The following is a 15,824-nucleotide window of genomic DNA, read 5'->3' on the forward strand; positions in this document are numbered from 1 at the left end:
ACGAGAAAATGACCCTACTTCTCACTTGATTTACTACCCCAATAAATAGTTTCCTAATGAGTTTATGGTCTCAGTTGCTAGTTTCAAGTCTTCGTCAATATATCATGATGTTCATTTGTAAATTATGGTCCCATTTATAGTAAAATAGACATTTAAGCAGGGTATGCTTTAGGGTATGGCTCCTTTGTGATTGACAAGTCGCTACCACAGCGACAACATTGGTTACATATCATAACCCCAGAGTATAGGTGTAGCCATCCAAGAGCTGTCTTTTCAGGTCATGAAAGTTAATTGTAACATTTTTGTCACTTAAAATAGACTTGTTCAGCATTTGTTTGTACTAAAAGACCCTCTAAGGAGTCAGATGTTCAGTTTTTCCAGCAAGTATATTTTGTTTTAAGCCTGGTTTTCAGTAGCCAAAATTAACATCCTGATGGATATCACAGTTAACGTGATTTATGGATGCACCTTGCTGACTAAGCTAGCTGGCTAGTGCTTATATGTCCAAATATGGTCACTTCTGGCTCCAAAAAAACAAAATGACAATGGCCAAAATGCTGAACTAAAGGCTTCAAAACATGGATGTATTATAAGAGCTGGATATGGCCCCGCCGCTCAGCCTTGCAGCAAATTTTTCCCAGTGGTATTGTGGCAAAAAATCCCCCTGCGGCCCAAAAAGCATTTTCCCCATAGACCACCATTGTAAAAGAGACATCTGTCAACTGTTGATAAGAAACCTCCAACTGCAAACAAGGTCAATTATGACTCTTTCTATTATGAATTTTTGATCCATGGAGGTTTTATACTGGTAAAACTGGCGTATGTGCCAGCCAAGCAATTCTTATTGGACAGAATGTATCCATTTCTTATAATACATCCATGCTTCAAGAGGGAGTCCACAAATCAATGTGTGGCATCATGGTGGCAATGTCCACTTCTTTTATACAGTATATGGTTTGGCCCCTTGATCTTGTCATTTACCAACTGTGTCAGCTGTATTTGCATCCAGTCTGGTCACAGCCTTACAGTGCCCTCCCTTACCCATTGATCAATACTGTCCAATCACTGCCTTTTGTTTTACTGCATAAAAGTGCTTCCCTGTCATTGCTGTGAGTCAGCACATTTCTTTATGTGATAATTGTCTGCTCCAGCTGCTAATTAGGCTGCTGCTATAACTTAAGCCAGCTGAGTGTGGAAATGTGGTGAAATTTAAGCTGTTTTTATTGACAATTGGCATAAAGCAGTTTGGCAAACATATCAAATATAAAATAATAGAAAACAGCAGCAGTAATCAGTACCAGGTGAGGAGCTTCAGAGAGCTTCTCCGTTAATCAGCATCACTTTCCTCAGGTGTGTTAACGCTCAAATACAGCCAGGAAATTGTGAGGCCAACAGGTGATTCAACTAACCCGTTTCCTCGTTTTAAATCAGCTATTCAAATAGCAGTTCACTACACCGCAAAGCAGACAGACAGAGAGAAGTCGCAGCTCATAAAACATCTGGGACAGTTAAACCTGAACTCCAGCAGGGTCTGTGTGTGAGAAACAGATGTAATGATGATCCGGTGTGAGATGCTGGAGGACGTCAATCTACGCTGATTGTAAATGGTAGGAGCGCCTTTTTCCGTTTGTGCACCAAACACCATTCATAAATCTTACACTTTAACAGTTCCTGTTTATGTGCAAGTGCACACAAGTAGTAAAAAGCTTATTTTAGAAGTTTTACAAATCAAGGGGGTCTTAAGGTAAATTCGGCACGGGTGATGTCCGACAAAGCAACTCCTGACGTCGATGAAAAGGTGATTTGTTGTTGTGGAAACTTCCTTATTCTGTCCATCATGATCGATCAAGACTGTTGTTAGATTAACGGTTGCTTGGTGTTGCTTGTGTGCTGAATATACGCTGTAGATTGTAAACTGGATTTTTTTTTTTTGCGTGGAGTTTAGTGTCTCTCGCTCGTCTTTAGTCTTGAATTGCGTACAATTAAACAGTCGTTGCTATGAAAACCTGCCTCCTCTAAGAAGCAGTCGTGAGCCATAATGTAAACCACCTCAGTCAGGCCTTGTTATTTAGCACCAATTTAAAAAGCTGTAGTAGGCTATAAGATTTTTTTTTTCTGAAAATGTGAATATTTAAGAACCCAAATAAAGTACATCATATCACAGTGGACACAAAGAAGCAGGTAAAAGTCATTTGCTCATATTTGTCAGCTGTCTGGGCCTTGAACATAAACCAGTACTCTAACTTAAACTAAGTTATGAAACTCCTACAATGAAATATATAAAATCTGAAGATTTCTACACAGGCTACAGTTATGTACTGTAGCTTTAAGATAAGTGGCATTTAACTGTGTATTTTAAGGGTTAAATCAGTAATACTGTATATACATGGTAGGATAGTTTTGCCCTTTTTGTAGTTAACATCTAATGTGATGTAGAAAGCAGGAGCTGACAGGAGATCAGCTGCTCTGTCAGTGATGGTCACCTGCTAAATGTGACAGTGAGATGTAATTTGTCTTCAAACATGTTTGAGTTGTTGGCTAGTTGACTGTAAAATCTGTCAGTTTGCTGGTTTTGTACAGCAGATTAGAAACATGCAGATAATATTTGGTCCTATTACAGGACAAAGGAAGTCCTGAAGCACAAAATGGGAAATAAACATCATCAAATATACTCATTTTAAATATATCAGAAGAGAACATATAAAATGTTTTAAAATCAAAAATTAATATAACAGAAATGCAAAAGGAGATACTTTATGCCGATAGTGGCATTTCTTTAAGCAGTTATAATCTGCTTCTTTTTGTCCACTGTGATATCATCAGTCATCTGTGAGGAGCCCTTAAACTAAATGGATGCACATGTGGTTTTAATTAGGATCTATAATTGTATCATTCAGGGTTTTTAGTTGACAGTACACCTAAAATTTGGAAGCACACTTTAAAAAGTAAGATCCAGCATTCACTTTTCTGACTTTTCTTTACATTTTACATCATAGAGCTGATTGTTACCAGAATCTAATGATCATGGATTTGTCTTTAAAGCCTACTGACATAACTCAGGTGCAGTTGTACTTTTCAGAAATTGTTACAAAAATCCAAATTATTGGCTGCTTAAAAAACCATATCTGTGCATCTCCAGTTTCAAAGAAGTTTATTGTGGCAATTCATAAACCAAATTTTAAATCTTCTCCTAATGGTGTTTTTATTTGTTGTTGTTTTTTTTTCTGATTCAAACTCAACTCAATTTCTACAGATGCCTTGTTGTTGCTGCCTTTTTAGGTTTCAATGCAAGTGAGTTCTGAACCAGTTTATTTGCATTTTTTCATAGTTTATAGGGAAAGACATGCAGGGAGGAAACACCCGTCAAATCAAATGGAATCTATTTTATGTTCAGTTAATGTTAGAGCTGAATGACAAAAGTTAATGATTAGTTTGTGGTATTTTATTTGAATGCATTATGACTAATGCACAACTAACCCTAAACTTTAAAATTAGAAGTAGCGCACTGAATGCAGGCAAATAGTAGTGAACATGGCGTCTGCCTCCGGGTAAACAATAAAACTACACATCATAACAGGAAATGTCAGTCAGTCAGTCAGTCTGTGAGGAGACAGACTGAAAAAAGCCACAGAACACAAACAGTGTGACAGACTAAAGGTTGTTGTAGAGATGATCTTTCTAAGTTATGAGGTGATTCCTGCTGATGTTTACCCAGCGTCAGAGCAGCAGAGCCAGCTCGTTTTGCATGTTATTTCCCTTTTGTAAATAAAACGGACAATGCAAATTTCTGTCCTGTTGACGCCCGCTAGACTGGAAAATTAATCCAGTTGTGTGGTACAGTGTAAATCTTTCGGACACAGAGCTGACTTCAGTTCTACCCAAATTTGTACAAAGCAGAGTAAATGTGACATTAGTACTAGGACGTAATGTGATGGAGATGGCTGGTAAGTACGTTCTGTCTTTTAAACTCCTTAAATTCTCAATTTTTAACTATAAATTACACATTAGGTTGCAAAGGGGAAAATGGACGGTCTAAACGTCTCGTGCATCATATTATACACATTTCCCCAAAACTCAGACTTATGTATTTGGTATTTTTAAGTATCTAACTTTAGGCTTTCCACCCGAATTTAAAGTAAAGTTATGGATAAATGACATGAGTTTGTAACATTGGTCTTAGTGGTGGGTCTGGTAGTTGCAGAAGTTTATGTGGAACTGTAAATACCTCCAACTTCTTTGTATGTCTTTATTATTTTGAAAGGGTCTGATTAGTTAGGTGTTTTCTTTTCATACAATGCTTTTCCCACAACCTGTCAATTGTTTGTGTTGTCTTGCAGAGTATACTGTGAATACCACACACACTTTTAATATAGATAACACACAGTTACTTATTATCACTGTAACAGGAAGTCTGATGTTTCTATGGAGCCAGAACAGCGACAGTTCAATTTTGACATCAAAAATAAAATTTGGCATTGAAAACACAACCTGAACCGAAAAAGGAAACATTGGCATTGAAACGGTTGTATTAGCAGTGAAAGAAGTTCCACTGAAAAATAAACAGGAGTATTAAAAAAATTACTCTTACAATCTTTTTATTTTGATCTTTTTTTTGCATTATGTTTTTCAATGTCAATCCTCAGATTTTATTCTTTTTTCAGTGACGTGTTGTTGTTTGGTTGTTTTGTTTGTTTTTTTCCCCAGTGTCACTGGTTTTCAGATATAAATAACCTGTTTTTGTAAATCTGCTGCAATATTTTCAAAGATGTGAGGAGCTGCTGGCCGGGTGAGACCAGCAGCTCATCTCACAGCAGCAGCTCGACACCTGAAATGATCGGCAGGTCAACATGTCATCGTCCTGAGGAGAACATGATCCAATGAACTGATCTGTGCAGCTCCTTGGTGACTTACTGCTGGCTCTAATGTCTCAGCAGCATTTTGACATATGATATAATTCCTTATGGAATATAAATGTTGGTCTCACAGATGGAAATCTAACAATTGTAGCGGCTCTCCTCTCTACACCAACACGGTAACAAAAAGTAGAAACTGAAAACCAGTGATGCTGGGGGAAAAAATATCAATATAAGATTGTAGTTTTTTTTGTTTTTGTTTTTTTTTTTAAACCTGTCTTTATTTTTCAATGAAACTTTTTTTCAGTGCCAATACTTTTTCCAATACAAGTGTTTCAGTGTTTCTCAGATGTAACTGTCACTGTTCTGGCCTCATAGCTTTCAACATCTTTGAGCACAGTGTTGCTTTTTTTTCACTTCCCAGTGCTTGGAGAGGAATTGGAGAAAATTAAATGTCAGTAAAACTAAACTGAATTCAATATGAGCCAACAGCACATACCCAAAAGTATGGACACCCAAACACTGCAGCCATATGTGATAGATGAACATGTTATTCTAAAACCGTGAGCATTAATCTGCTGAAAAGTCTCCACTCTTCTGATTTGAGGCTTTGCACCAAATGCTTGAACCTGTTTGCAGGGATTTTTTTTCCTTCAGCCATAAGAGCGTCAGTGAGGTACAACACTGTTCTTCCACGGGCCCCGGTCCGTCCACTTTAGCCACACTGACAGTGACTGAACCTCTGCAATTTGGAGTTTAGTTTCTCTCCTGCGTTCCTGTTTGTGCTTTCAGATATCAGCCTTATTTCACTGTTTACTGACCACTTCCAGAACTGTGATGAGTTGCTGCTCATGAAAACCCAAACATTTCCTGAACCAGCAGAAGGTGTTTTTATTGTGAAAACATTACAGGAAATGTATAATGAATGGATGCGTTAGTGATGCTATTCTTCCATTAAAAACATGCATAGAGATATTTGATCAGTGCATCAACTTTTAATACTGCAGGGAGGAATAATAGAAGCAGAAACAGCCACAGTGAGATATTGAAGAGTTGGAGACGACAGACTTTTACTGCTTTCTCTGGAAAGCAGCACACCTCCAACACGTCAAGGTAAACAACTTTTACCTTGCCAGGCTGTACAGTGGAAACCACTCACAACGTGCCAGCATGGCTGGACTGCTCGTGGTTGTTTACAACGTGACTACCCCCACCACAATGGAAAAACCCTAACTGATAACGCTCTGCTTGCGGTCTGTAGGTCATCATAAAGGTGCTGCATGGGGTTGAGGTCTGGGTTTGTTTGTTTGTTTGTTTTATAATGGCACTGGCTTTGTGCGCAGTCATGTTGAAACAGACGAACGCATACTGTTGACACAGTTAGAAGAACACTGTGTAAAATATACAGTTTTTCCCTCCATTGGAACTAAGGGGCCTAAGGCCAATCAGGACTAAGTTAGTTTTGACCATTTATTATAATACTAATGACTGTTTAGCTTCCACTGAGTCTGTAAGAATGAATCCTGTAGGCCTGCTTTGTATTGATGATGACTTTCCTTCCACAGACTGAGTTTTGATAAGTGTCTGAAGACTGAGGCCCTCTGAGGAGCATCTTCATCATTTCTTCATCCTGCGTCCATCCTCCATGTGTCTGTTAACCAATGACTGATGCCTCCTGTCCCTACTGACCTGACGGCTCCACATCCTCCAGAGAGCTTCACTCTGCTCTTCTTTCTCTAAACCCTTCTGTCTTCCAGTCATGAATCCCTACAGTGATACAAACCCGAGCTCCTGTCCAAGTGATGTCACCGCTCCTGGTCCACCTTCATATTCATCCCCTGAACATTACAATTCCCATAATCCATCTCTGTCAGCCAACTCCCCTCCAGTCATCCACACAGGTCGGAGCTCTCTGACAGTTCTGAGCCATAACTCCCCAACTTATCAGTCCTCATCAGAGCAAGATGGAGGTCAAAACCTGGTCCGATCACCCATCTTGGACCGTTCCACCTCGCTGCTTCCAGCCTCAGCCCAGACAGTTTCTGCCTCCGCGCTGAACCCTTACCCCGCCCTCTCCACTCCCCCCTCCCACCAGGTGTCCATCATCATCCCGTCCCCAGACCTCCACCCGTCTCCTCTCCCCTCGCAGTGCTCCGAGGAATCCTGCCCGGACCTGGAGTGCGCCATCTGCTTCAGCCAGTTCAACAACATCTTCCGCTGTCCCAAGATGCTCCAGTGCAAGCACACCTTCTGCCTGGAGTGTCTGGCGCGCATCAACGTCAAGTCGACCGAGCCCAATGCCATCCAGTGCCCGCTGTGCCGCAGCTTCACGCCGCTGCCCACCCTCGGGCTCCCGAAGCTGACCACGGACTCAGACGTGCTGTCCTACCTGCCGGCCGCCATGCAGAGAGTCTACAGCATCCGCTTCTCCCGCAACAAAGGGAAGCTGCAGGTTAAAAGGTCAGTTAGTGGTTCCCAACTTTTTCTTTCTTTTTTTTTTTTTTTAAATAATTCATGTCTACGCTGCACCCACATCTAATTTGAGATTTTAAGTTTATATCTTTGTTTTCAAAATATGGATATTTTTTATATTTTATCATATGGACACTTTTAAAATAACCCTTAAATTTAGTTCTTTCCTTCACAAAAATGAATTAAATGCTGACACATTACAATCAAGATCAATAACTGATTTAACAAGATGTTAAGATGTATTTCATGTACCAGTAGACTACTGCTCTATAAAATTTCAGAGCTAAAATCTTATGTATTTTTTTGTAAACCTGCTTTGTCCTTTTAAACCTTTGATTCAAATTTTTATTAACCTAAATTTTGGAAATTCATAATGAACATAAATCGGATGTTTTTATTGATTTATGATGGAGAACATTGACTTTGAGATGTTTGGGATGAAAGGAAACAAAGTCATTTTACCCAAAGTTTTGAACACAAAAAGACAAAATGAGACTCTGCAGCCACGCTGACGGTTGATTTATAATCATTACCTGTCAAATTAAGCATCTGATACCTTACCTGCCATTTTACAGTCCAAATGTTGATAACTTAAATCTGACAGTGTTGTCAGCCAGAACTCTTTATTCTTCACACATGAATAAGATTCATTCAGCCTGAGTTCTGCCTCCTCGGTCAGGTGTTTCCTGATCTAACCGAGTTTATGATTAACCACACTGGAGGGAAGATTATCAGCACTATAAAACAACTGTGATATGACTTTTTTTACAGTGTCCTGTGGACAAGAATGATAACACCTCTGCTGTTAAAGAGTGAAGTAGGTTAACAGCCTCTCTAATTGTTACAGGAGATAGATGGAAAACCAACCAATTATTTGATTACTGCACATAAATAATAATCAGATTTTGGTTCATTTTTACAGTCAAACTGCAGGTCAAACGTTTGATTTCTTGGAGCACATTTGTTATGCTGTTTAAATTTGGCTGAAACGACACAATATCAGTTATTTAAAGGCCGACAGGCTCATCAGCATTCATCCATCTGCGTGTTCTGAATAGAATCACAGCTTTGTTTCCACTGATTCAGTCTATTTCTATTTGTTTTGGAGTTAAAACAGGCAAAATATTTAATTTCTACTTGCAGAGGTTTTTTTTAATTGAATCTCACTGGAAAAAAACAAAGATTTTATCAGATGAATCAGCTTAACTTGATCAATAACATTCTCTGTTTCTCATTAAGTTCGTCTGAAGGTCAGCGGCGGTGGGGTCAAAGGTCGCTGACGTCTCTGAGATCAATGAACCGCTCTCTGGATGTGGGGCTTCCCAGCCCGCCTGCCGGGGGCCGCAGCGAGGTGGGCGGCATGGGCGGAGCCCTGTTCAGACTGACGGGCCGGCCGGCGTGCCGAGCCTTCCTCCTGACGTCCGTGGTGATGATGATGGTGCTGCTGACGGGCATCATCATCTTCCTCCTGACCTACCAAAAAAAGGAAAACTGACCGTGAGTGACATCACATTACATCACATCCTGTCTTCCTTCTACGAAATCTGCTTTTATTTCTGTGATGGGAAAAACCGTTGAACAATGAAATTCCACAATCTCGACATTTAACATCTGAATCCAGTAAATGAGCAACATCTGTTTCTCTGCTGTGGTTAAAAGATGAAAATGGATACAGATGTGCAATAAAAAAATAAGCAGGTTTTAAGTTGCTGATGACATTCAGAGCAGAGACGGAGAGGAAGCTGTTATTAAATCTACACTCTGGAAGATGATGGAAACTCTCACCTGAGCTCAACAGTGTCTGAGAAACTGAGAAGCAGTGAACTTTAATCAGCTTCATAACGTTTAACTTGTGCCAAAAGCTTCAAATCATCACCCAGATGTCTGAAAATGTCCCCCATCCCTCAATATTAAGTTACAAAATGACATCATATCACAGCTGAGAAAGAAATGTATGGAGGAAAGTGAGAAGCAGTGGACTCGAGTCTGTTTCACTTTGCCAAAAGCTGTAAATATTCACCTGCTGAACAGAAGAAGAAGAAATAACAGAACATGAGAACTTCCTGGCTGTCAGGTAACAGCTGAGGTTAGAAAGAACTGGAAACTAAGAAGCAGCGGACTTTAATCTGCCATTATCCACCTCCAAGTTTGGGGGGGGGGGATGCACACAGTCACTGCTTCTCAAAACAAAATGTCGGTCAGGTAATACAAGATGGCTGATCTGATAGCCGTGAACATAAGAGTTGACGCTTTATATAAGAAAAGGTCAACAGGTCAAAGTCTGGCGGCTCCATCCAGATGCAGATAAAAGCCAAAATAAAAGTGACAGTAGATTAATGGTCCAAACTGTATAAACACATTGTCAACTGTCATTTTTAGGTATAGAATAAGGTTTGTGATCATTCTGTAGATTAACTTCCTCACTTTAAACATGAATGTATAGATGGAAATGATCTGCCGTCAGGTGGAGCCTCCTTCATATCCTCCTGTTGGAACTTGTTCTGGCAGCTCTTAGCACTTGAAAAAAAAAAACCCAAAGACTGAATTTTAAACCTTTTTTGATTCTGTGTTTTATTTATTCTCTCATGTACATCAGAGTCCGTTTCCTCTTGTCAAAGCTACAGTTCTGCCCTCACTCTTAACCAAATGCTGTAAACCGTAGCCATGCGATGATGCAAATAACCCCGAGCCGCAGTGACAGTCTGACACAGAGAGCTCACAGAGCAGCGGCCAGTAGATTTTCATTGATGGTGAAACATAAATATCAGCGGTTTTCTTACAAAGACGGTGTATAAAGACTTGACCTCTAGTGGTTTCTCTCCATGCAGGTCATTTGGTTTTAAGACATCTATCTGATATTTCTGCCACCAGCACAATACAAATAGAGGTGACTGGAGTTTAGTTTGAGGTGTCGATCACTGTGAAGTTTTCTGTGAGCTCTGTTGATTATCCACAGTAACCAGGGACATTCTTTCAGTGAAGTCATGCTGCAGTTTTTTAAATATTTTAAAATGTGTCTTCAGTGCTGTCAACACCACAAACACTCCATCATCCTCCACTGTATATGTGTGGAGACAGATCTCAACAAATAAAATTGATGAATTGACCCTTTTTAAAAGAAGCAGAAATGTGTTGAAATCATGAGGGAGTCAAGTGACTAATACAAAGTATTTAAAAGTTTTTAGGTCAGTGTGTGGTTTAAAGAGAGACGCTGACATGTTTTCGTTCTCGTCCTGCAGAGCGCCGTTCCTTTCCAACAGTTTAGTCACTTTCTCCTCCGTACGCAGACTTGACGGCTCTAATAACGTCACCCGATTTTCTCCTTTGCCTCCATCATAACTACTAAAGCTGCTAGAGGGCGCCGTCACTTAAACATAATCTCATTTTGGGCCACTTGCAGAAACAACTGATGCAGGAGGACAGTCTTTAAAAAGTCTCTGGACACTGTCTGCTCAGCACCAAACAACAAACAGTTAGCTGTAGACTAGCTGGTGAACATAGTGGAGCATTTAGCAGCTAAAGAGCCAGATATTTCCCTCAGGAGTCGGTAGAGAGTAAAAACAGAGCTGCAGGATGCTGTGTTGCACTGATATTAGCGACTGTGTTTGAAACAGCTGCATCCTTTTCACTTATGAATGTTACATTAAAATAATCCTAAAACGTTGTACTCACGTGAGGGGAAAAAAGCCAATAAGCAAAACTTAAACATTTTGACTTGCAAATCAAACTTAACATGAAATCAAACTACCTTCATTGTGCTGCTTCAAAACTTCACCTGCTGAAAATGTATTTTAAAAGTCTATCACACATATTTACATGATTTAAATCGGCCTTTGACAAGGAAAGTTTGTTTTTATTTCAAAGTTTATTTTCCTGTTTTTTGTTTTTTTATGTTCTGTTATATTCTGTGTGTTTTAGACTTGGACCTGTTTTACTGTGTGCAATATAAAATAAATTATTTTATATATTTATAGAACTGTTTTAGCAAAACTTGCACTATCACGATTTTTCTCATGTTAAACTTGAATAAATTCCTTTTTGAAATATAGTTTGTTTTTGTATTTTTTTTTTTTTTTTTTTAACTGTATGCATTGTGTATTTTGTGCTTATAGTTTAAAATTTTCATTATTTATGGCGGCTGAAGTGAGCGCAAAGTAAAAATTTAATACAGTGCAACATATGAAAAGGATTTGATTAAAGTAGAAGTTGATTTAACCTCTTGGATGGGTAAATTTAGTTTTTAAATGTATCCACACTGTGTGACAGTATCTCTATTTTCAGTATCGTCTTGTTCCAGTGTGTCTTTGAAGCTGCAATATATTTACACTCAGTGAGATATTAATGTGTTTTTATAGCTGATTTAGTAAGATTTTTACAGATTTGGTGTGTTAGGGAAGTCCACTAAGTTCTAGGAGTAAAAAAAAAAGTTTGTATTAACCTGAGTTTGTGTCCAACAGTGTGTTAGAGCAGTGGTTCCAACCTCCCCTCATCACACATTGATGTTGAGGAGAGCTTAAATACACATCATGAGGCGAATCAATGGAATTATCGTCACAATAATGTTTTTTAATCCAGCGTTGACCCTGACAGGATTTTCATTTACACCAAACTGTTTAGTGGGCTGAAGTCTCCCTCTGCAGTCAGAACAGACATGTGATGTGTTTACTGTCTGCTGGGGGAAAAAAACGATTTTTTTTTTTTTTTTTTTTTTTTGAAAATGTCTGTTTGTTCACTCACATGATTATCTTGTTTCTTCTGTTGGATGTTTGAGTTTCACTGAAAACTGATGTACAGAGTTTAACACTAGAAGAAGTTTCTCTGTATCACCTTTTTAAATCTCAGTTTAACGTGTATCTACCAGCATGATTTGACATCACAACTAGTGTAGGAGCCATTTGTGTCGATTGTTGGTGTGTCATTTGTTTAGTTATAACTTGCAGTATCATTTTGGACACTGGGTGGCGGTCATTAGATGCACAGGGTTGTATATGTAGGGGCACAGGTGACAAGAAACAGGAGGCACATACAGTTCTTACCAGACCAGTAACAGACGCACAGTACAGCTGGCAGGACAGAAACCCGGTATGTTCATGACATGTACAAATACTTCAATAAAACAACAAACTAAACGGCAGCCAAGCGACTGGAAAATCTGTTTTTGAATCTGCAGAAGATCACTCCTGACCTAACCTACCTGTGTATTAATGGCAAACTGGAAAAACAGGAGAAGAAAGGACATTGAAAAATGAAAATTGCCGTTACAACTAGTTTGGAGCCAATCATGGTCCAGTATACAACTTACACAAGTGTGATGTGGAAACTTGAAGCCTCCAGTGCACAAACACTGAGAATGAACTTTACAGTGAAGGAGGAGACATCTGGTGTCCAGCAGGAAAACTTTGAAATAAAATAATTTACATATTCAGAGATTCTGCGTTTTCACATGGAGGAGGAGATGCTTTAGGACATTTTAACCAGTTAACTGAAGTTTTTATGTTATTACTGAATACAGAACATTTTTACAATACATCACTGGAGGAGATCTTTCCAACATTTTTGATCATATCTGTGCAAATGGAAAAAAAATACTTCATATCAGACCATAATATTAGGTTTCTCCAAGTCTTCAAATCCACATTTTATTGTGTTGCACCTCTAGTAAACCAGCAGGTGGAGCTGCAGCATCAACAAATGTAGAAGTTTGTTGTGTGTGTGCTGTCGGGGAAAGTACAGTATGGAAACCTGATTATGACGGCCACAAACAAACAACTGCGTCAGATTTCCATAAATGTGATAGTTGAGAATACTCTACACCACATTAATATAACATGGAAATGTATATATTTTTAGACAGTCGGTTTCATGGAGACATGACCCATATTTGACTGTGTCCGCTCTGCTCCCAATGAAACTGAAAACGTTCTCTGAACATGTTTAGTGGACGGAGCAACGTCCAAATTCAAGTTAGTTCCTTTTTTCTTTGTTAAACGATTCATAATAAAATATGAATATATATAGAAATTATATATTTATGACACTCATATATATCAGGGCGTCATGAGTCAGGTGACAGTTTATTATACTAACTTTAAAACTTCATTTTGTGCTAATGTGCACAAAAGCTGCAACTAGACTATAAATGATTAAACAGACACTGTGTATTGTTTCAGTTGTATTTCTTAAATTCTTTCTACACAAATTAGTAATACTGTAACTGGAAAATCAGAAATCTGACTGCTGATGCACATTTCCTGAATTAAAATAAATACAGCGTTTTTATTTTGTATCCTTTTGAATCAACTGCGTAAGCCGGAGCAGCACGCAGCTGCGGATAAAATTAGTCAGACGGTAAATAAGTGACACAGCAACAGCTCCACTATCATTTACTTTTTCTGTGTGTTTTGAAATCACCAGAAGTGAAAAATGACTCTCTAGTACACGAAGAGTGCCAGGATTTTTAGTATTTTTTTTATGCTTATATACATCACAGAATACTTCCGATATAGTTTTTGGTATGTCTTACTATGTTTCCATGTCATTTATATAAGTAGTTTAAGTATATTAAGAGTTTACTCTGTGAGGCTGTATTTTGAGCTAAATGTGTGTTTGATGCTACATTAAACAAAGTTATCCCACGTACTAGCTAACATTTGCTTAATAAAACAATTTGTAAACCAGTCTATCATGAGATGAGATGCTGCACCTCTGTTTAGACGCTGTTAGTCACTTGGAAAAGATGAAGTGTTGCTTGATACTGTGACAGGTCTGCAGTGATCAACCTAATGCTATTCGTTATTGAGCCGCTGTAGGAAAATATACACTCTCCCTTCTCCTCAGGCCATCGGGAGGTCAGAGGTCAGGATCCGCCACAGAGGAGGAGATGGCTGCTGTGATTATACTGTATAGCTATGTTCATGCCATTAAAGTAATCATTTCTTTTCAAGTGTTTAAGGATGAGTGGACTGAGAAATACATGTTTTTTGCCTGAGAGAAGCACTAAAAACTACAGGACGTGTTTGATTTGCGATGTAACGGTGGCAGTAAAGAGCGGTCACGTAAAACGCCACATAAATGTTTTGAATCAAACTCAGAGGTACAAAACCTCAAAACTGAACCAGTTGAAGTCGTCGTATGAAGCCTCCAGCAGGATGAATGTAAAATCAAACATTTTCATCAATGAATGAAGTAAAGAACTCGAAATGCTGAAATGCTGTTCATATACAAAGGTCTGGAGTTTTTGTATTTATCATCATTGAATGCGGTCTCACTGGACCTTTTAATGTGGTGGAAATGACAACGAAATGATCTCTCACTGGTTTTCCCACCATGAACATTACTGTTTGTGTTTTCTGGAACGCACTTCTCAGCTGGAGGCCAGTACCACTACTGGAAATCAAATCTCTGCTGTCCAGTATGAAAATACTCTGAGTTCACTGTAAAAATTCCCAGGTGACTCTGAGCAGAGAGACTGGTTAGTGCAGCTTGACTGGACTTAACTAGAAAACACCGCTCACAGTCAGCTGGTGTGTGTGTGTGTGTGTGTGTGTGTTTGTGTGTGTGTGTGTGTGTGTGTGTGTGTTCTGATGTAACATGATGTGATGTGGCAGCGGTGTAACAACAGTGTGTGTGTGTTGATTTTAGAGAAACAGGAAGTTGGAGAAGCTAGGAATGTCCAGCTGAGACTCACACACACACACACACACACACAGTCATCAAGTTCCGACACATATGTGGATTTCAACACTTTTTCTAGAGGCACAAAATCAGTTCGCTTTCAGATTCAATCAGCTGTGGATCATCTGTTCCTGCAAGACGTCATTCTGTCTTCACATCCACCTGCTGATGACACGACATGACATGACATCTGAGAAAACTTTATCTCATCTTCAACAGCTCCAAAACACTGCAGCAAGATCCAAAAACAGACAGAGACGTTACTTCAGTTCCTGCCTCACGTCACTGGCAAATTTCAAACCTGTGTATATCTTTAAATTTTAATCATAATTTAGGCAGAATCGCACCTTTTGGAGCACAACAGCTTCACAGAGGAAGATGAGCATCTATCCAACTCTATTTTTTATCACATATCTTTAAAGCTACACTTATACATATGATTTTCTGGCATATTAACTGTACAACAAGTCGTCCTAATTAAACGACAACATTTGTTGTTGGTGCATGAACTCCAGTAGACACACTGATGTGTTTTCTGATCTGACGGCGCAGCAGATCCACATCATCTGTCTGCGCTTTTTGAAACTGTTACACATCACTGCCCGAAAAATAAATACGTTTGACAACGCGAAGGTTAAAGTTTGGTTAGGTTTAGGGAAACATCACTAGTTAACTACTTGGTTAATTCTAACGTTGACTTGCAGTTGGAAACAGGAAGTGAACCTTCGTCTGCTGGGGAAATGCCACATTCATAAAGGAACAACTAACAACGTGCCAAATTTGAGACTTTTTTTCAATTGATGTGGAAAATTTTAACACAACTCT

General features: G+C 39.0%; 1 protein-coding gene across 1 annotated transcript; it reads left to right on the forward strand.

Annotated features, from left to right (window-relative positions):
* Window positions 1-1,332: 1,332 nt before the first annotated feature.
* Window positions 1,333-11,373, forward strand: LOC121903404. Its single transcript, XM_042420400.1, has 3 exons — window positions 1,333-1,607; window positions 6,419-7,313; window positions 8,565-11,373. The coding sequence occupies exons 2-3, from the start codon at window positions 6,613-6,615 to the stop codon at window positions 8,818-8,820; spliced, it is 957 nt and encodes a 318-aa protein (XP_042276334.1). The 5' UTR covers window positions 1,333-1,607; window positions 6,419-6,612; the 3' UTR covers window positions 8,821-11,373.
* The last annotated feature ends 4,451 nt before the right edge of the window (window positions 11,374-15,824 follow it).

Source organism: Thunnus maccoyii, chromosome 9 (assembly GCF_910596095.1).
Source record: "Thunnus maccoyii chromosome 9, fThuMac1.1, whole genome shotgun sequence".
Classification (NCBI taxonomy): Eukaryota; Metazoa; Chordata; class Actinopteri; order Scombriformes; family Scombridae; genus Thunnus; species Thunnus maccoyii.